The 21,823-nt window shown below is 49.0% G+C and overlaps 1 protein-coding gene across 1 annotated transcript; it reads right to left on the bottom strand.

Moving 5' to 3' along the window:
- Positions 1 to 11,120: 11,120 nt before the first annotated feature.
- LOC141023164 (uncharacterized) lies at positions 11,121 to 12,356 on the bottom strand. Its single transcript, XM_073499498.1, has one exon. It carries the CDS (start codon positions 12,354 to 12,356, stop codon positions 11,121 to 11,123), a length of 1,236 nt encoding a protein of 411 aa, XP_073355599.1.
- Positions 12,357 to 21,823: the final 9,467 nt, after the last annotated feature.

Raw genomic sequence — 21,823 nt, 5'->3', positions numbered from 1 at the left:
GCTACACTAGTAAGCAACTTGAACAATGGACTGGGCCTTGAACTGCAAGTTTTCTGCAAATCTAGCTTCACATAAAGCCTTGACCGATACGTGGCTACTGTGGGTCTTCCCCGCGGGTGGAGCTTATGCGTCATACTCCGAGACCTTTCATGAGTTTACTAGAGAGAACCCTACTCTCATAGATTGCGACGTTTAACAATCAGACTCATACAGGTGCGTTCTTCAAAAGATGTTCTGCAGGACAACATCTCTGGTTCAATGAGCCACTTAGAACACATTAAGATATACATCAACCTGCCATGCAGATTAGGAGAGTATTGCATCTTCATGGAGTGGTATTGTTAATAGTAAGGATACTCTCCTCTCAGTTGATCAACAACTTGTCTTCCACATCTAATTCATGGGATCTCCGATCACAAAGAATAGGTTACCACTGTGAACAACTCATATTGTGGGTCTCATACCCATCTCCCTCGATGCATTATCTATCACATTACGTGATAGACCCTTAGTAAAAGGATCTGCCAGATTTTTAGACGTTTGGATATAATCCAAAGCAATAACTCCGGAGTTTCTCATTTTCCTGACAGACTTTAACCTTCTCTGAACGTGTCTTGATGACTTCATGTTATCCTTTGAGCTGCTCACTTTCGTGATCATAGTTTGATTATTGCAGTTCATAAGAATACCCGGTACAGGTTTCTCAACAACCGGCAAGTCATTCAAGAGCCGACGAAGCCAATCTGCTTCGACCGTAGCTGTATCTAGTGATGTGAGTTCTGCTTCCATTGTTGACCTCGTTAAGATGGTCTGCTTGCAAGACTTCCAAAAAACTGCGCCACCTCCATGAGTGAATACATAACCGCTCGTGGCCTTTATCTCATCAGCATCTGAGATCCAGTTTGAGTCACTATACCCTTCAAGCACCTTTGGGTGCCTAGTCTAGTGAATTCCATAATTCGCAGTGCCTTTCAAATAACGCAAAACTCTCTCTAGAGCTTTCCAATGCAATCTCCTGGTTCTGAAACAAACCGACTCAGTTTGCTAACAGCAAAAGAGATGTCAGGTCTTGTAGCACTGGCTAAGTACATAAGCGAGCCAATAATCTGAGAATACTTCAATTGGTCTCTAGCAATTCTTCGATTCTTTCGAAGTAACACACTCGTATCATATGGTGTTGGAGAGGGCTTGCAGTCACTATAGCCAAAGCGACTCAAGATCTTTTTCACATAGTGAGATTGAAGCAATGTAGTCCCACCATCATTGTCTCTCAACAACTTGATGTTCAGAATGACATCAGCCACTCCTAAATCCTTCATCTCAAAACAGCGAGATAGGAAATCCTTGACCTCCTTAATAACATTTAGATTTGTTCCGAAAATTAGTATGTCATCAACATACAAGCAAAGGATAACTCCCTCGCCCCCACCATGGCGATAGTACACACATCTGTCAGCTTCGTTTACAACAAAGCCTGCAACTGTTAAAGTTCTTTCAAACTTCTCATGCCACTGTTTGGGTGCTTGCTTGAGTCCATACAAAGACTTCAGCAACTTGCACACTTTTCCTTCCTGACCATCTAGTACAAACCCATCTGGTTGTTCCTTATAAATTTCCTCGTCCAACTCTCCATTTAAGAAAGCAGTCTTAACATCCATTTGATGAACGAGAAGACCATGTGAAGCAGATAGTGAAAGTAGAACTCGAATAGTGGTCAGTCGAGCCACAGGTGAGTAAGTATCAAAGAAGTCTTCACCTTCCTTTTGGGTATAACCCTTAGTCACGAGCCGAGCCTTGTACTTTTCAATAGTACCATCAGGCCTAAGCTTCTTCTTGAATACCCATTTACATCCTATAGGTTTGCACCCATAAGGACGATCAGTTATCTCCCAAGTTTCATTCGCCAAGATGGAATCCATCTCGCTACGAACCGCTTCCTTCCAGTAGTCAGCATCTTCAAATGCATAGGCCTCTGAAATAGAACTGGGAGTGTCATCTATGAGATACACAAGAAAATCATCACCAAAGGACTTTGCAGTCCTCTGTCTCTTGCTCATAGTAGGAACTTCATTGTTCTCCTCCACAGGACTTTCAAAGTGTTCCATCGAAATGGCAGGTTCGGTAATTGTAACTGGTTCCCGATTCGATGAACTAGGCATCTCCTGATTAGATGAGGTAGCCATATCCTTCATGGGAAAGATATCTTCAAAGAAAGTCGCATCATTTGACTCCATGATCGTACCGACATGCATGTCAGGTACCTCAGATTTCACAACCAAGAATCTATAGCCAATGCTATGAAAAGCATATCCCAGGAAAACACAATCCACATCTTTGGTCCAAGCTTCCGCTCTTTGGAATTGGAACATTGACTTTCGCCAAACAACCCCATGTTCGTAGATAAGAGAGTTTTAACCTTTTCTTCTCTCATTCCTCGAATGGAGTTATCTCTTTGTTCTTTGTGGGAACTCGGTTTAGGACATGACATGCCATCAATATCGCCTCCCCCCACCATGCCTTGGAGAGACCCGATGTGTCTAACATGGCGTTAACCAAATCAGTTAAGTACGGTTCTTTCTTTCGGCCACCCCATTTGACTGAGGTGAATAGGGAGGCGTCCTCTCATGGATTATACCATGTTCCGCACAAAAAGCATCAAATTCATTGGAAAAATACTCTCCACCATGGTCGGACCTAAGCCTCTTGATTTTTCGATCAAGTTGGTTTTCCACTTCAGCTTTATAGATCTTGAAAAAGTTCAAAGCCTCATCCTTAGATTTCAGAAGATACACACGGCAGTATCTAGTGGAGTCATCAATTAACGTCATGAAATATTTCTTTCCACCTTTTGTCAAAATACTATTCATTTCACATAGATCTGCATGTATGAGCTCTAGTGGTGCAAGATTTCTCGTTTCCGCAGTCGTGTGAGACTTATGAGGTTGCTTAGCTTGCACACAAACTTGACACTTAGATCCCTTGACAGTGGTGAAACTAGGGATTAAGTTCAACTTCGCTAGTCGCGACATGCAACCAAAGTTAACATGACAAAGACATGAATGCCACACATTTGATTCACTATTGTTGCAAATATGATTAACAACTTTATTGCAAACGTCTGATAAGGATAAACGAAACAAGCCTCCTGAATCATAACCTTTACCAACAAAGGTTCCATACTTGGATATTACAAATTTATTCGACTCAAAGACAAGCTTGTAGCAATCTCTACACAGAAGAGATCCGCTAACAAGATTTTTATTGACGGAGGGGACATAATGCACGTTCTTCAGCCGCACGATCTTCCCCGAAGTAAACTTCAGATCGACCGTGCCAACACCACAAACAGAAGCACTTGAACCGTTGCCCATCAGCACGGTTGAAGTCCCCGCGGTCTGATAAGACGAAAACATGGAAATATCACCGCATACATGCACATTAGCACCCGTGTCAATCAACCAATCAGGAGAATGACATACTGAAAGAATAGTGGGAAATATACCATACCCAACATCCTTCATGTCAGTGTCTTCAATGACAACATTAGCGGTCTTGCCGCCTTTCCCAGGATGACGCTTGTCATAGCGATTAGGGCAACTAGGAGCCCAATGAATCAGGATCCCCACACACATGACAAGCGCCTTTCTTCTTGTCATTCTTCTTCTTGAAGTTCGTGTGTTGCACAACCTTGTTCTTTCCATCAAACTTTGCTTTACCATCAAACTTGCCCTTGTTCTTGAACTTGTGGGGCTGCAAGTTCTTCTTCTGTACCAGATTGGCACTAGATCCTCCCTCAATACCTCGAGCACGTGTGTCCTTTGCTCTCGCCTTTTCTTTCACATCAAGAGTGCCAATGAGATCCGGGACGGAAAACTCCTGTCTCTTATGTTTCAGTAAGGTGGCAAAGTTCCTTCACGAAGGAGGAAGCTTAGTGATGATACCTCCGGCAACAAACTTGTCAGGTAGCATACAACTGAAGTGCTCAAGTTCTCTAGCAAATGACTGTATCTCATGAGCTTGCTCAACCACGGAGCGCTCTTCAGTCATCCTGTAATCATGGAATTGCTCCATGATGTACAGCTCAGTGCCAGCATCCGAGACCCCAAACTTGGCCTCGAGTGCATCCCACATATCTTTTCCATTATCAATTGACGCATAAGCATCAACTATGTTCTCACTAAGAACACCCAAGAGAGCAGCCTTAAACAGAGTATCCATTTTCTGAAAGGCTTGTGCCTGTTGAGCATCAAGCTCCCCTTTAGGTTTGCCAAGAGTGGCGTCATAGCAACTCATGGTTTGAAACCATAAGACTGCTCTCACGCGCCACCTCTTATAGTGGATACCCTCAAACATAGGAGGTCTAATGGAAGCAGCAAAACCACTTGGTGTAAATTGCCTATAATAAGGTTTTTGGATTGTTGGAAATATGAGCAATTTACCAAATGATTTTATTAACAGAAATACTAGATAAAGCATGACTAGTATAGTAGAGATAAAACAAGTCATGAGTTCTGACAGAGAGAAGGTAAAAAGCATCTGCATATATGAACTTGAACTAAACACATCTAAAACAGACACTAGATGAAGTTGCATATATGAAGTAGAACCTAACATATGTAGGGCAGAAACTAGAGCAAAGAACTGTGTCATGACATCTAACAGAAAGACCAAGAACAAGTACGGGACAGCAGCAGCAGAAGCACTGGACTTGGGGTCGACATCCTCTCCAGCCATGTCGTTGCTGAGGAAGTCGTCGTCGGGGAAGTAGTCGTCGGAGTCCGTGATGAAGAAGCCAGTAGTCGCCTGAAGCGCTCCCCAAAAACCTTATCACCCTTCTCCCGTACATGACTCAAAAGGTGCGGTTCCGGAGGCCTACTGTCCCGACCTGCGGTGCACGCCGCAAGCCGGGATGAGGAAGATCGTAGCAGCTCAGTGGTCAGGAACTTGGAGGCGAGAGGGTTGCGTTGTTCTGGTGTGTCTCTCTAGGAGGAGCGACCTCCCTTTTATAGGCAGCGGCCGAAGAGGCGCACCGTTCGAATTCAGTGTCCACTACAGAAAACGTTTCAACTCCCGCGACTTAGACATCGGCTCGTTCCCGCAACCCGCGTCGTGGCGAGGCGGGCGGCGGAGGAGGAGCGCGCGTGGATGTCCCTGTTGTTCTCATCCTGATACATGTGGAAAAGAACCTCCCTTATAAAGAGGTCCAACTCCCTCTAAACTAGCAATGTGGGACTAAACTTTTGTTCCACCTCTTTCCTTGCACGAATGGTCACGAATGGGCTGCGTGGGCCTCTAGGATTTATTAGGAATTTCTAAAACTGCTGTTGGGCTAGGCCCAAAATAGATAAAATTCCATCATCTGAGTAGGTAATGGAGCCATGTAATTCGCTGTCCGGAGTGTGCATTTTGCATGCCAAGTTTGTGCAGGCAACAGGGTTTCGTGCGGCCTTGCATTGTTCAAACCCAAGTGCAACACTTAATCGGTGAATTGAGTAGATTAGTACTGTGGATCAGCTTTAATTACATACTTGAATGCAGTACAGTTGAGTAGGTTTTCGGACGCTCTGGTACTACTGTTGTCCCTACTAGGTTGCCCCCTTGGCTGATGAACGTACCTTACTTTGGCGAATTATTCATTATTATATAATATTTCTGGATTATATTCCATTTAATGCCAATATTTACGATATTATTATGTGACCACTTGACTGCGAACTAACCCGTGGTTGGATGGTTAGGTGAACAGTGGTATCCCAGCCCACTAGACTTTAGGATTTCCTGGTGACACGTAATCGTTGAGAAAAGACGTTTCCGTTGACTACGAGATTCGAAAACAATAAAAATTGATGACAATTGAAAATTGTACAAAAGATTTGAGTGTACTAAATCTTACCGCATGATTATAACCGAGGAAAAGAAAATGAAACAAAATTTTGTATGAACCAACTTATGGTTGGATGCACCACTACCGTGCCCTCCTCCCCTGAGGGGCTCACCGCCGCCTCCTCCTCCCCAAGCCCACCGCCGGCGTCCATGGCCTTTCCCCTTCTCCTCCTCCAGCGCCCTGTGTTGTTGCTGCTCCTTGGTGGACACCTTCATCTCTGGCCCAGCCCACTACCACGCCTCTACTCAGGAGCCTGAGGAGAGCGCCAGCTGGGTGCCCGAGCCGTGGCATCGCCGCCTCCCTACCTTGGTCGCCGGGAGGGTGTGTGCATGTTGTTGGCTCTCATTCTCGGCATCCGTCTCCTCCCTCGCCTCGCCTCGCCTCACTTCCCGTCCCCCTTTGTGTCGTTGCTCGCGGGCAAAGTTCTCTCTCTCTCTCTCTCTCTCTCTCTCTCTCTCGTCTTGTGGTGTGGCCGTGTGGGTTGGGTTGGGGTTTCTCTCTCCCACAGTCCCACCCCACCATTTGTTTAGCAGGCGACTGGCAACTGTTACTATTACTGCATACATCTATTTCCTTTCCTTTTCTTGCCGAATACATCTATTTCCTTTCCTGGTACTATTACTGCATTTCTTTGGAGGCAAATAAAAAGAGAATATCTATTTTCTTTTTAGTGGACACTACTCTTTTTACTAACTGATTCTTTTTTAGAAAAAAGATATTACCTCCGTAACTAAATATAAGACATTTTTGCAGTTTAATAGGATCAATTGAACTGCAAGCACAAACGTCTTGTATTTAGTCACATAGGTAGTACCACCTTTTTATTATGAAAAAGGGTTTCCTCCCGCCCCATTTTTATTAAAAATGAGTCATGGTACTACTTTTCGTTCGATGTAAAATGAATTATAAACAAGATAAATATGCGGATACTACCCTCCTTCTGGCCAACCGCTTCCTATTTACATTGTCAGACAGGTACGTTAAAAAAAGGATGCTGCCTGCCGGTGTCTATAGCATACGTACTCCCTCCGTTTTTATTTAGTCCGCGTATTAGTTTTGGTCAAAGTCAAGCTTTGCAAACTTTGATAAAGTTTATGAAAAATATATTAATATATACAATAACAAATCAATACAATTAGATTCATTGTTGAATGTACTTTCACATCATATACATTTGTTATGGTAAGTGTTTATATTGTTTTTTATAAGCTTGGTCAAACTTCATAAAGTTGGACTTTAGTCAAATCTAATATGCAGAGTAAATAAAAACGAAGGGAGTACGCCGGAATAATAACTTTGTTCGCTGTCAACCTTTTAGAGCATCTCTAGCAGACCCCGCATAAGTGGTCAAACCCGCAAAAATTTTGCGTTTTACAGTTTTGGGCAAAAAAAGTTGCCAGAACAGAATCCGTAAAAGTAGTCCAACCCGTAAAATTTTTAAAGGCCACCGCAAATGCACACCCGAAACCCTTATCTTTGGAGGTTGGAAGGCCGAATATAGGGGGCCCCGTATGCCGGTCAAATCTCGTCGGAGCAAACACGCCGCCGCGGAGTTTGCCGGAATCCGCCCTAAACTCGCCGGAATTCATCACCGCACATCGGAAAAGGCCGCTAGACGCCGCAATCGATCGCCACCGGTTCGAATTGGACGAGCTCGACATCGTCGTGGCCTCCCATGACCTCAGCATGGTCGCCGGAATCCTCTCGACGCGGCAGGCAAAGGGGCACGACTCGGCTGGCAATAGAGTAAGGCGCGAACGACGGAGGCGACGGGGCGTGACGGCAAGCTGTGCGCGGACGACGGAGGTGACGGGGCGTGGTCGGTGAGGCTGGGCGCGGCCGGCGCGGGGATGGGGCGAGGCCAGCAGGGGCGGGGCACGGCCGACGGGGCATGGCCTGCGGACGACGGGGCGCGGCCGACGGGGTTGGGCGCGGCCGGCGTGGCCGGCGCGGCCGGCCGGAGGAAGGGGCGGCAGCGGCCGGACTGAAGGCCAGCCGCGAATATACCTTTTTACGAATCCGTTTGGGGATCTGCATCTGTGCCAGCCCGAGCCAGCCCGCAAAAACGGTTTTGCGCGAACTGCAAACGCGTTTTGCGGGTCGTGGGATGCGGGGTCTGCTAGAGTTGCTCTTAGCTTTGCTTTGCGCGTGTGTATGTATTGTAGGCCGCCACGTGGGCTGGCTGTAGAACTAGGCTGTAGTACTAGCAACAGCATGCATCGTTGGCAAATAGTGGCACGTGATTATGATTATAATTTAGCAAAGGCAAAAAGCACGCGCTTTTTCTGATTTGGTCATCTGTGACTGCGTGGTGTTGTGACCTCCATTATTACTGCCCCCTCTTTCACCCTTTTCCCCTTTGCTGAGGCAGTAGTTATTACTACTACTACTTGGCCAGCTCATTGATTACTACTACTCCCTTCAGCAAAAATCCCTTGTCATTTTGGTACACGTTCTACTCCGTGGTATGCTTTTTTTTGGAAGGAGATCGTGGATCAAGTTGCCCATGATGCGCTGCCTGATTCGGCAGCCAACGATAATAACTCCAGTGCCAAACCGTTTGGACAAGTACACCAAACGTGCCTGCCAGTTGCCATTACTCCACCCGGCGTGTAGGTCAGATGCAGATCCAGAGAGATTAACAAGACTTTTTTCAGAGGGAGATTAACAAGCGTTTTCTCACTAATGCAGAGAGTTATGGAAGGGATTAGGAGGGGAGTACTGCTTTTTTTTCATTTTAAAAAAATCAGCCACTCAAATTTTTTATTTATAAAAAATCAGAGGGGAGAATGTAGGGACGAAGCGGCCGTATCTGGTCGTTAGCTTGTGTTTATTTATTACTTCTTCATTAATTAATGGATTGAATTGATGGATGCTCTGGTGTGGTGTCTGTCCTGCTGGGGACTGGGCAGGAAGGTCACGCCGTCACACTCCCTGCCCCGTACTGCCCGCCTAGCTAGCCTCGTGCACGCAAATTCGCCGCACCGCAACCATTTTCTTTACTTTTCTTTTCTTTTGCGATTGGAAGCACAGCAGTCTTGGCACATTTTATTATTTGAATTCATTTTTTTTGAAAGATCCAGCAATCGCTGGCTTTTCATTTCATTAGCAGGAAGCAGTGGGAGAAAACATGAGGGGGTTCAGGTCCTAGGACCAAGTACAGGAAAAGGTGTACATCATACAGCAACGGACCGGATTTTCCGGCCGTGAAAAAAAAAGCAAAACTTTTTCCTCACGGCGGATCCCAGAAGGGGCTCTGCAGGCCAATGGCTCCGGCCTGGCGCTAGAGTTGAACGGAGTTGTCGATGGCCCTGAAGATGTCACCTGGCTCTGGTTGCTTGCCCTTGAAAATGCAGTCATTTCGCTTTTTTCAGATTTCCCAGCAAGTTAGGAGGATGATGGTTTTTGCCCCTTTCCTGGAAGCCATCGGCGTTGCCTGAACCATCTTGTGCACGATCTGAATCGGACTGGAGGTCATCCATGAGTCGGTCGGGAGGAGGTTTGAGCATCCTCCCCTGCACCCCACCGATCGCCAGACGGCAAGGGCGGCGGGGCAGTCCCATATGAGGTGGTGTGCCGACTCAAGGCTGCGAACACACAGTTGGCAGAAATAGTTGTTTGGCCAACCCCGTCGCTGGAGGCGGTCGTTTGTCCACAGACGATCCATCATCAGCAGCCAGGCAAAAAATTTGATGTTTCCCGGTGCCCATGTCTTCCAGACTAGATCATCCATGGTTGATCGTAGCCTGCCCTGAAATTGCATCGCGTAGGCCGATCTTGCTGTGTATTGTCCCTTTGCATCCTGGTTCCATCTGATGGTATCCTGGGTGCCATCACTGAACACCGTTGCAGCTGTGGTGATCTGGCGATTTAGTCGAATGAAATCCGGCAACAAAGGCAGTGTGTCCCCGTGCCTAAGGTCCTTTATCCAGTTATCATCCCTGATCGCCTCACGCACGGTCCGCTTCTTCCTCTTGGAGTGGTTGTAGAGGCCCGGGTATGCCGCAGCAAGGGTGCAGGCTCCAAGCCACCGGGAGTGCCAGAACAGAGCCGTCGAACCATCGCCAATTGTCACTGTTGTTGCAGCCGCAAACAGGGCCATGTCTTCACTGTTGCATGGCGGCATGGTGCCACGCCAAGGGCGGCTAGGGGCCTGTCCAAGCAATCCAGAGCCATCTCAGTCTCAAGGCGCGACTGAAACGCTCTAGATCAGGGATTCCCAAGCCTCCATGCATGGTCGGCGTGCACACTGTCGGCCAGTTCACCTTGCAACTAGCTCCGGTGATCTCCTCCGCCTGCTTCCACAAGAATTTCCTCCTACACTTATCAATATCTTTCAGTAGCTTCTTGGGGATCTGCAGAACTGTGAGTGCAAAAGTTGGCATGGCACTGAGCACACATCTAACAAGAATCCTCCGGCTAGCTATAGGTAGCAGTCTACCTTTCCATCCCGCTAGTCTTGCCTTAATCCTATCTATGATGAATTGTAGGTGCACTAGCCTTAATCTAGAAGTGGTGATAGGGAGGCCTAGGTAGGTGGCTGGGAAGGTGCCTATTGCACCTCCAAAATTCTGCAACACGACCTCGAGGTCGACGTTGTCGCATCTAATGGGTAGGGCTGATGACTTTGCGGGGTTTATATGAAGGCCCATGGATTCGCCGAAACTTCGAAGAATATCTAGTAGCGCATCAATCTCCTGCTGTATTGGTTTTGCAAAAATGACAGCGTCGTCAGCGTATAAACTGACTCTAAGCTTGAGCTCTCTGCCGGGCAGGGGGGCAAGAAGCTGTCGATGCATGGCTTCTTCTAAGAGATGATGGAGCGGGTCAATCGCCCAAATGAACAGGAAGGGCGATAGGGGGTCTCCTTGCCGGAGTCCTCGACGGTGGATGATCTTGCGGCCCGGTGAGCCGTTGAGGAGGAAGGATGAGGATGAGGTGGCGAGGAGTAGAGCGATCTAGTCTCTCCACCGGGCACTAAACCCCAACTTTTGCATCAGCTCAAGGATATACTCCCATGACACATTATCGAAAGCTTTGGCAATGTCTAGCTTAAGTAGTAGTGCAGGGGTCTTTTTTCTGTGGAGAGCTTTGACGCAATTCTGGACGTACAGGAAACTATCGTGGATGCATTTGGTGCGAAGGAAAGCCGACTGAGCTGGGGAGACGAGGGTGTGTATGACCGTGGCTAGCCTCATCGACAGGACTTTGGAAATAAGCTTGGCGATGGAGTGGATCAGACTAATAGGCCTATAATCACTAATGGTGGACGCCCCATCTTTTTTGGTAGGAGAGCTACTAGGGCTGTGTTGAGCATGGCGAAGTTTCTGCCAGCAAGATTGTAAAATTGAGAGAAGGCCGCCATGATGTCGCTTTTGATCAGCGCCCAACAGGATCTGAAGAAGGTGCCGGAGAAACCATCCGGCCCCGGCGATCGCTCGGCCGGGGAGGACTTGATCGCAAGCCACACTTCTTCTTGTGTGAAAGGGTTGTCGAGGCCACCACCTTGGATTTGTAGTAATGCATGGATGAAGTTTTTGTGGGCTCTGGAGCTAATCTTCGCCTGAAAGAAGGCAGTCGGTGCATCGCCAGCCCGGAGCCAAGTTATTCGGGACGCCTGCCTTTTTTGGGCCCTCTCTACTGCAGCTAGGCCTAAAATTCGTAGCTTAAGGGCTTTTCGCAGATGAAATTCAACATCAGAGAGGGGCCTAGATTCCTGTGCTATGTCTAATCTCAGGACGATTTCCGAAGCAAGGTGCAACTGGAGGCGCGCGTCACTGAACAGCGACTTGCTCCAAATCTTCAGATCCTTAGCCACTCGAGTCATCTTAGTGTTAAGTCTAGCAAAAGCACAACGCTCCGTCATGGGTCGATTCCATGCCCTGTCTACTGTTTCATGGAAGTGTGGGTGCCGAGGCCAGAAGGACTCGAATCTGAACCTTGCCCGTCGTCGAGGGGCTGCCGCAGCAGCAAGCAGCAATGGGCAGTGGTCGGAGCAAGAGGTGGATGCGGCGTGCAGCAGGTGTGTTGGGAAGAGGCTTTCCCATGCAATCGTGCAGAAGAACTTGTCAATGCTGACGAGGGTCGGGTTTCTGCGCTCGTTGCTCCAAGTGAAGCGGCGATTCTTGCATTTGATTTCACGTAGACCCCCTGCATCGATGGCCGCTCTAAACTTGCCGATGATCCTACGATTGATGTTGCTATTGTTTTTGTCCCTAGCCTCATATATAATGTTGAAATCGCCATTGATCAGCCAGGCCTCTCCTGGATGGGGAGCCACCCTAGTGATTTCGGCAAGGAAATCATCGTTGCGTATCTCATATGCTGGCCCGTAAACCGTTGTCAGCCAGAAGTAGTCCTGGGCTCCGATTATACTAACTTTAGCCGTGATGGAGAACTGGCCTATCGCGTGGGTTTGAACGAAGACAGTGTCGGAGTTCCAGAAAATGGCGACTCCTCCTCGTGTTCCCATGGCAGGTAGCACGACGCAATCATCTAGTCTACTCCCTCCGATTTCCTTTGCTATCATTGGCGACCAGTTCTCGATCTTTGTCTCCTGGAGACATAGAATAGCTAGCCTATGCGTGTTCACAGCCTCACAAACTACAGAGCGTCGAGCCGGCGTGTTTAAGCCTCGAACGTTCCAGCTCATTATAGGGCAGGGCATGCTATCCATTGGCAGACGAAGGGGTGCTCATGAGATGAACTATAGGTGTAACGTGCAAGTAAAACCATTGACGACTGGGGATCATTGAAGGGAAAAATGAGTACACCATCCATCTATCCTGGGGTTGCCGGCGGCCACCAATAGGCCCAAAACCCCGCCGGCAAACACTAAACCTTCTACTGCAGCTACTGTTACAAGGTTGCAGAAACTTAACTAAAGTTAACTTCACCAGGCACACGGCTGGCCGTCGTCGACGGGGGACACTAGTGGAGACTACTGGCATGGTGCAGCGGATGGTCCTGGGGCCTCACCGTCTTGGACCCCTGCAATGGCTTTGAGAGCGCGGGCGTCGAGGCGGGTGAGTTTGGCAATGGCAGCGATGTCGGTGTCCGAGAGCGGCTCGTCGAAACGGCGGATGAGAGCTTCGGCCGCATGAGCCGTCATCTTCTCCTTTGGGCCAAGGATCCCCAGCCCGTGCACGATGCGTAGAGTGGCCCTCTGCGAGACCGGCACCGTTGAGGGGTTGCTGGCCTGCCTAGCGCTCTGCCTGGTTGGCTTCGGGGTGATTCGAGCCCTAGCTGGCGTCTTGTCACGGGCTGGCAGCTTGCCAATCACCGCGCGGGGCAGGGGGGTGAAGAGGGGCTGTGTCTCCGGTTCTTCTTCTTCACCGAGCAGCTGCATCTCCGTGACCTTCTAGGTGACCTTGCCCAGCTGCAGCTCGTGCGTGCATGCCACCTGGGGGGTGTGGCATGCAAGAGAGAGGGCAGGCCCCAGGCCCAAGGATTCATCAGTGCCCTCGTCGTCTTCCTGGGTGAAGGTGAGCGGCCTGTCGAGCTTGGCAGCAATGATCTTGTCAATCTTTGAGGCTTGGTCGTCGGTTCGGGGCGGGGGCGTCAGGGTCTTCTTTGCGCCTTCAAAGAATTCAGCCACCGGGTCCGCTTCAGGGGCCGGTGCTGGAGGCGGGGCGAGCTTGCGTGGCGGAGCGGACAGGGAGATGCCATTTGTGGCCCCCTCCCCCGCTCTGGACGGCTTGTGTCCGACTGGCTCCTTGCTCCTGGTCTTGGATGGGTGGGCGGGCGCGACGGGCTGCGCCGTCTCGCTGCGCCTAGCAGGGGCGTGTGGCAGCTCTTTGTCATGGCACAAGTGCCTGCCACGAGGCGCGCCCTGGCGGTGGCGGGAGATGGGGGTGCGGCTGCGCTGGCGGTCCCTGGGCGTCGGGGCGGCCGCTGGAGCAGGGTCCCTTGCGCGCCCCAAGCCCAGGAGCGTGTCCTTCCATGATCGCCTCCGGTATCCAGAGTCATCTCCGTCGTGGTCGCGTCTGGCACCGCCCGAAGACATGTCCCGGCAGCCCCCAGTCGCCGCACGGGACTGCGAGCGCATGGACAGCGCAGGCTCAGGGGCGCGCCGGCCGTCCTCCACCCGCGGCGTCCAGACGCCAGGCTCGACACGGGGGTACGGGCGCTCGTCAGGCTCATCGTCGTCGGAAGGAATGCCGCTCTGGGGGAGCGGGACGACCGCGGCGAGAGCGGTGTCCAGTCCTCAACACGATCAAGGTGGAGCAGGAGATCGTACTGCAGCAGCTCGGGGGGTGGCGCCACTGCTCGGCTCGAGGGGGGGGGGGGGAGAGTAGCCTAGCATCTCGTCGACACGGCCCGCCCCCTGGCATGCTTCCAGATGGTGCGCCTGGTAGGGATGTGGGCAGTGTCCCAGCACCAGACCCAGCAGGCGAAGAGCTTGGTGTCGGCGCGCTCGTGCGTGCGGCTGTCGAGGCGATCCACGATCACCTTGTCCCCGATGGCCTCCACCGCCCCCTCCAGCGTCCAGAGGGTCATGGGCAGCTTCTCGATGACCACACGCACGTGCAACATCCACTTGAGGCGAACGGCGTGGGCGTCCTCCCGCCATGGCTCGAGTAGAAACGGCACACCGTCCACAGACAGTGAGCCGCGCTGCACCACGAGATCCTTGTGGGCAGGCATGGTGAGGAAGACGAGGAAGTCCTCGGGGTCATGGTTGGTGACGCGCAGCAGGTGGGGCGGGATCTTGAACTCCTTCTCGAGCACGCGGCCAATGGAGTGGGGGCTGGCCGCGTGCGCGGTAGTGCCTACCGCCGTGATCACCACGGCGTGCTGGTGGAGAAGGAACGCCTGGTGCTCCAGCGCCGGGGAGGAGGCGATGACCTTGTGGCTGTTACGCGGCCGGCGAGAGTGGTCGATGAGGGCCGCAGGCTCCATGGGCGCGCTGCCGGCGACCGGGAGCGCCGGCCACTGGTGCGCGGGGCGGGGGGAAGGTGAGGCGCTCGTGGACTGGTCGACGAGGAGCACTGCCGCCCCTACCGTTGTTTCGTGGATTTTGTGGGCACTCACGACCGTAGTGGCCTTGCAGCTTGCAGATAATGCAGCGGAGGGGATCTCTGCAGTCTATTCTACGATGGCGGGTGCTGAGTCAACGAAGACAGAGGCCTTTGAATCTGCTTAAGAAGGCATCTCTACCCGGCGACGAGCGGTGGCCGGGGCGTGGATGAGGCCGTTTGCCCTGCAGGCGCGACCCAGATGCCACCGGATCGAGGCCGGCCTTCCTATTCTTACGGGATTTGTAGATCGACCAACCCTCATCAATGGCGTCGGTGGCCGGATTTGGCAAAGGTGAGTCACATACCACGATGGATTTGAGGCGTGGTCGCTCGCAGGGAGGGGGGGCGGGCGGCGCTGTCCATCTGTCCAAAGGCCTCCGCACCCAGATCCTCGCTAGATCTGTGCGGGGAGCGAGGCGGGTCCTGAGAATCCGCGGCGACGGGATCGATGGGGTCTCCGGCACCCCCGACGGACCGCAGGGGACGGCCAAGGGAGACGCCGGCACCTCGGACGGACCGCAGGGGACGGCCAAGGGAGACGCCGGCACCTCGGACGGACCGCTTGGCGAGGCTAGGATCTCCCCCCCTCCCCCCAACCGGAGAGCTCCATTGAAGGCTCGCAGCCGGCGAGGCCGGGGCAGGCGCGGGGGGCAGCACGGCATGGCCTGCCGCGGGCACCCGGAGGGGCGGCGGATGGAGTTAAAGCGGCGTTGGGGGTGGTGGGTGGCCGCCGCGGCCGGAGTGGCCAGCGGCGTGGGAGAGAGGGTGGGGAGCCGAGCAGCAATCCAAACTTATTTTGATGTTTTGATTCCAGATACCATTCTCCGTCGATAACTTCTTTTATCATTTCGTCGTCTACGTTGCCTGGTCCCATTGTCCAAACTGGGGCAACCGAACCCATCTAGAAGATGCAGGTTTAGGCTCAAACTACTCCTGCAACAAAAGGCAAATAAACAGGGAGAAGCCTTGCCTAGCTTCCAAACCATTGGTAGCAAAAATATTGACCAACGCTGCGAAAGACCAAGACTAGTCAAAGGGATTCTTCGACACACCAACCGATTGGGATTATCTATTCATCAAACGTATACATCAATTAATTTTGCTAGTATACTAATATATCCTGGAATTTCTACGCTCACGACCTTGCCGTCGTGGTAAAGGCAAATTCAACTATTTTATCGTCGAGGAAAAAAATAACACCTTCAACTAGCTAGAGATGGCGACTTATTTAATTGTATCGCTTGGCCTGACCTTATACTTACCTATTAAACGTTGGAATCAAACTGCATCGTGTATACACACACTCCCATAGCCATAGCCCATAGAGTAAAGGGTATATGAACAAGATGTGAGAGCGCGCGGATATATAGGACAAAAACGTCACGTACTGCTCAAAGCTCAAAGTGGTTTGCTGCTGCCGTACGTACATGTGGTTCCAAAATTACGATGGCGAGGTCTCTCGACTGCCGTTAGATTTAATTAATCATTTCTCTCTGGATCGATCAGTGCCCTCGATTGCGATGATCATTTCATTTCGTGTTGGTTAACCAGCTAATATATATGTTCGTACGATATATACATATAGTTGGTGTGCTTGAAACGATGAATGTATGTGAACCAACTTAATTAGTTAGGTGATGCGGCTACGAAGAATGTTTACTTGGATTAGTACAAGCTTACCCTTAATTGCCCACACACATGCCCCACGTAGTAGTACTTGGCACTGTCATGCGTCCACAATTATTGTGTATGATAGATAACAGTGCATTTTGCATTAGCTGGCGGTCCTTAAGTGGCTCGATTCATTAGCTGGCCGGATTGTGCATTTTGCATTACAGGTTCGCCCAAGCGTTGAGTTTTTTTTTGTTGTTGCGAATAACAAGTGGCGAGGTTTCGTTTGGTCAATATGCGTGTGTGTCGTTGGTTTTGGTCTGTAAGTTTGTTTTTGTGAATGGTTGGTCGGTAAGCCTAGGCCTTTCAGCGTACGTGTGTAATGCAAAGACAGGAAGGCTTGCTCTGCTGTGCATCGTGTGGCTGTACCGGAGGCCGCCACTTGTGTCGTGATGGCCGGTATGCGTCTGTCGCCGGCAGGTGCACGTGGCGAAAAAGTTGTGCTGGGATTAATAGGAAAAAACTTTTCCCCCTCGCTTTTGGTTTAGTCGCGTGTGACTGTGTTGTGAGCTTCATTATTACAGCCTCTCGCCTTCACCTTTGAGCTTCGGGATGCCGCCAGCTCATGGGCCAATTATGTACTACTCTCCTGTGAGTTAAACTTTGCTCATCATTAATTAGTACGACTACTATGAGTGTTACTCCAGTGTTAAGACACGTTATGTTATTAAGCTGACAATAAGGCATCTCCTAACACTGGTTTATTGGTTAATTACTGTACTGACATTATATAGCTATTATACTCCCTCCGTTTCTAAATATAAGTCTTTTTAGAGATTCGAATATGAACTACATACGGAGCAAACTGAATCAATCTACATTTTAAAATATGTCTATATGCATCCATATGTAGTTCGTATTGAAATGTCTCAAAAAGACTTATATTTAGAAATGGTGGGAGCATGTGACAAGTTCTAATCAAGAAAACAAAGAGAGCCCGCAAGGAAAAAAAACAGAGAGAAGCCATCAGCACTTTGCCGCCATGTGCCGCCTCGTGTGGATAAACAATGCAAGAAGTGTACCAATTTTCTTCTTATTTTCTGTTGCTGTCATTTACATATTTTTCCTCTTGCATGGTGATTATGCATCAAGTTGTGATCCATGATGCGACTGCTTGATTCAGTCACTAATTAATACCTCTGGCTGTTTAGGAAAAACCACCCAGCAAATAAAAGTTTAGGAAAAACCAAACTTCTTTCCCAGTTTTCATTAATTATTTCCAAAACAAAACTGCTATTAAGTGTTTGGGTGAGATGTAAGCTTCAAAAGAGAAAAAAAAAAGGAGTTTAGGTCAGATGTAATGAAACCTCTGAATAAGTCGTCCCAAGTTGGTCTCCCACATGAGTCGTTAGGCTCTGTTTAATTAACTGTTTATTTAATGGAAGGCATGTGTCCTGTTGGGAACTGGGCAGGAAGGTCGCTCGCTCCCTTTCCGGCCAGCTCAGCTCAAGTTCAAGTGCATGGACTCCATGCTCATAGTGAAAAAAAAAGCATACTGCTTTTACTTCACCGTGTACTATACTCATACTGTTACGTAAATATTTTGAGTCCTCTAGGTGCCACCGGGTGTTTTGTCCAAAATATTGCTGCAACAAAAGATGAGCTTACAAAAATAAAGAATGTATTGACCAACACTGCAGGACCCAAAACTAGTCAAGGGTAGAAGGAATTCAACTAATATCTGGTATTTTATTGCTGAGAAACATGTGAAGAAAACAATGACTGGCCTAATTACTTGTGGTCATACTTGAGCATCGGAATCAAACAATAAACATGGTATTCGTAGAGTACGAACAAAATGTCAACAGACCATATAGGACAAGCTTCATGTAATAATAAGTGGTGGTGGTATTGCTTGCGTATGACCCAAAAAGCTTGATAGCGAGGTCCCGATTGATTCTTGGTTAATTGATTATAATTGCATGGTTGGGGCCCTTGACGACGATGATCAATTCCTTTCTTGTTAAGTTGGTTAACCGGCTACTCTGATAAGTTTGTTCAATTGTTCCATCGTGCATCAATGTTCATGCAACAACTCAAATAATTATTTTTTAGAGAATTTCGAGATTTGGGCAAAAGGTTGGTTGATTGCGTGCACGGCTTAACTTTTAATTAGTCACATACATGGCAGATGTAGTTAGTGCTAGTAGTAGTACTACTTCCATGTGTACTGTAGGCAACGGAGTAATTCCATCAGTAGGTGTCTGAGCAGGTAATGTACTAGGTACTTTAATTAGCTGTCCGGAGTGTGCATTTTGCATGCCAAGTTTGTGCAGGCAGCAGCGTTTCGTGCGGCCTTGCATCGTTCAAACCCAAGTGCAACACTTATTAATCGGTGAATTGAGTAGGTTAGTACTGTGGATTAGCTTTAATTACATAATTGAATGTAGTATAGTTGAGTAGGTTTTCGAACACTCTGTAGTACTGTGTTGTCCCTACTAGGTTGCCAGCAAGGCAGACGGCAGGGGGGCGTACAGACGCGGTGGAAGCAGGGTGGTGATGGACAAGTCCCGGTCGGAGTAGGGCGGCGACGGCCGGTGCAGGGCGACTAGTGTACAGAGGCGCGGTCGACGACCGTGAAGGGGCTGCCTGTCGCGCGAGGGCGCCGGGTCGAAGAAGTGGCCGACCGGTCGTGTCGGTGTCGGAGTAGAGACACGGGGTCGACGGCGGCGGCGGGCGACGCAAACCGATCTTAGATCGGAAAACCAAAAAGTAAATGCCGATCAAAATGACCGGCGAGAGTGAGAAAACCCCGGATCAAAGGATCGGAAAAAAAGACTCCCTAGGGCAACCGGTCAACACGATGGGCGGAAGCGGCAGGTGGCGGCTAGGGTTGGATCGGTAAGGCTAATACCATGTTAGAAGGGATAGAGAGAGACTGGTGGAATCGATGTGTATTGTTTGAGCCTCGTGGGCATATATATGAATACAATTACCAACTTGGAGTACAAGACAAGGCATGACAAATCCTAGTCTATCCTATACTTTCTAATAATCATAATACTCAACACTAGCTAGCCGCCCGGTCACCTACCGCACGCAAATGCACCGTGCAACGCATTTTTTTGTCTTTTTTCGAGGGAGCACAACAATTTTGGCATTTTTTTAATTTGCTTTCCTACAAAAAAATTCATTTTATAGTATACATTGCTTTGTCCCAAGTCTAAACAAGAGTAATTCATCGATATCTAGAAGCAAAACAGTGCTGCGAACAAAAGTTAAAATTCGAAGAAGAAGAAGAAGAAGAAGAAGAAGAAGAAGAAGAAGAAGAAGAAGAAGAAGAAGAAGAAGAAAAGGTAAAGACTGATGAGAAGCATTGCCTAGCTTCCAAGTCATTGGTAGAAAAAATTATTGACCAGCGCCTGCAAAAGGCCAAAACTGGTCAACCAGATTCTTCAACACACCAAGCCAACCGATGGGGATTATCTATTCATCGAACGTGTACAATTTAATTGTTAACATTTTGGAATTTTCTACGATCATGACCTTGCCTTGGCGGCAAAGGCAAATTCACATGGCACTTATTTTATTGTTGAGAAATTATAACATACACAAAGAAAAACAATATTGTGCCTTACTACTAGCTAGAGATGGCGACCTATTTAATTGTATCACTTGGCCTGACCTTACAGATATATTAAACGTAGGAATCAAACAGCATCGTGTACACACACACACACTCTCATAACCATAGAGTATGAACAAGATGTAAGAGTGCGCGGATATAGGACAAAAATTTCACGTATTATGCAAAGTCTCAAAGTGGTTGCTGCTGCCGTACGTACATGTGATTCCAAAATTACGATGGTGAGGTCTCTCGGTCGCTGCTTGATTTAATCACTTCTTAATGAATCGATTAGGGCCCTCAATTGCGACGATAATTTCATCCCGTGCTGGTTAAACATCGGGCTCTGATCGATTCCTTTTCCACGGTGTATCAAGTGTTGATGTTATGATTGAAAAGACAAATGTACGTGCAACAGCTTAATTAGTTAATGCGTAGTTACTTGCATCATTGCGTAGTAGTACACGCTTACCCTTGATTGCCCACACACATGCCCCACGTAGTAGTACTGGTATAGTACTTGGCACTGTCAACAGTGGAGTGGAGTAGAGTACTGTGCGGTCCTTAATAAGTGGCTCCATTAATTAGCTCACCGGATTGTTCATTTTGCATTCCAAATTCGTGCAAGCAGCGGCGTTTCGTGCGGCCAATACGCGCGCGTTCGTACTTTGGTCGTTAATCTTTTCCTTTCGAATGGTCGGTGGGTAATTGAACCCAAAAATAAGAATAGTTGGTCGGTAAGCCTAGGCCTTTCAGCGTACGTGTGGCGACCTCAAAAAATACGTTGAGAAATTAACTGCTCCTCCTGGATCCACCGGACAAACGTTCACGCCAACAGCGACGGTGGAACAATCTTTTAACTACTATCCATTGACCCCTTCCCTCCGTCTTACTCCAAATTCATCCAGCAACTAATTAATCTAGAGCCAACTGGAGAAACGAATTAACCCTAATCTAACAAGGTCAGGTCAAGGCCAGCAGACGGGCAATGCAAGGCAGGAAGGCCGGCTCCTCTGCTGGCTCTCGACATAGTGATCTGTTGAGCCCGGTGAGACGTACGCGACCCAGGTGCCTTTTCTCTTAACTTTTCTTCAGCGCAGAGTGCAGTGCTAGTAGCAAGAAAACGTGAATAACTTTTGGCCACTTTCTACTTGTGTGTATTGTAGGCGGCCACTTGTGCAGTAGCGGCGGCCGGTATGCGTGTGTCGCCGGCAGGTGCACGTGGCGAAAAAGGTCTATCGGATTAATGAGGAAAAGCTTTTTTTTTTCCATGCTTTTGGTTTAGCCGCGTGTGACTGAGCTGCGACCTCCATTATTACCGCCTCCTCTCACCTTCATCCTTGAGCTTCGAGATGCCACCAACTCATCAGCTACTTTAAGGTATCTCTAACCGCGACCCGTAAATTTTCTCCCGCAACCGTCCATAGACAAGGAGGAGCAGTCCGCGGACACGGATATGAAAGGTGGCTATCTAGCCGTAGCCTCATATATTCAAAACATCTGGCTAAATGAACCTACTAAAATCAGTAAGCAAGGCTACTAAGCACACCACCATGACGAAAGCCAACCTTCCGCCAAATCTAAGAGCCAGTTCTTTTGGGGGCTTAAAAAATAAGCCGCCTCCTTCCCAGCTTTTTTCATAAGCTCACTCCCTCATTCATTAGGCTTCTGAACTAGTTATGT

The sequence above is a fragment of the Aegilops tauschii genome, chromosome 5 (assembly GCF_002575655.3).
Source record: "Aegilops tauschii subsp. strangulata cultivar AL8/78 chromosome 5, Aet v6.0, whole genome shotgun sequence".
Lineage (NCBI taxonomy): Eukaryota > Viridiplantae > Streptophyta > Magnoliopsida > Poales > Poaceae > Aegilops > Aegilops tauschii.
This window is presented reverse-complemented; position numbering and strand designations above follow the sequence as displayed.

Bases quoted from the DNA above. Each gene is read 5' to 3' on its own strand.
- LOC141023164 (XM_073499498.1), bottom strand. From the start codon at position 12,356: ATGGGAACACGAGGAGGAGTCGCCATTTTCTGGAACTCCGACACTGTC.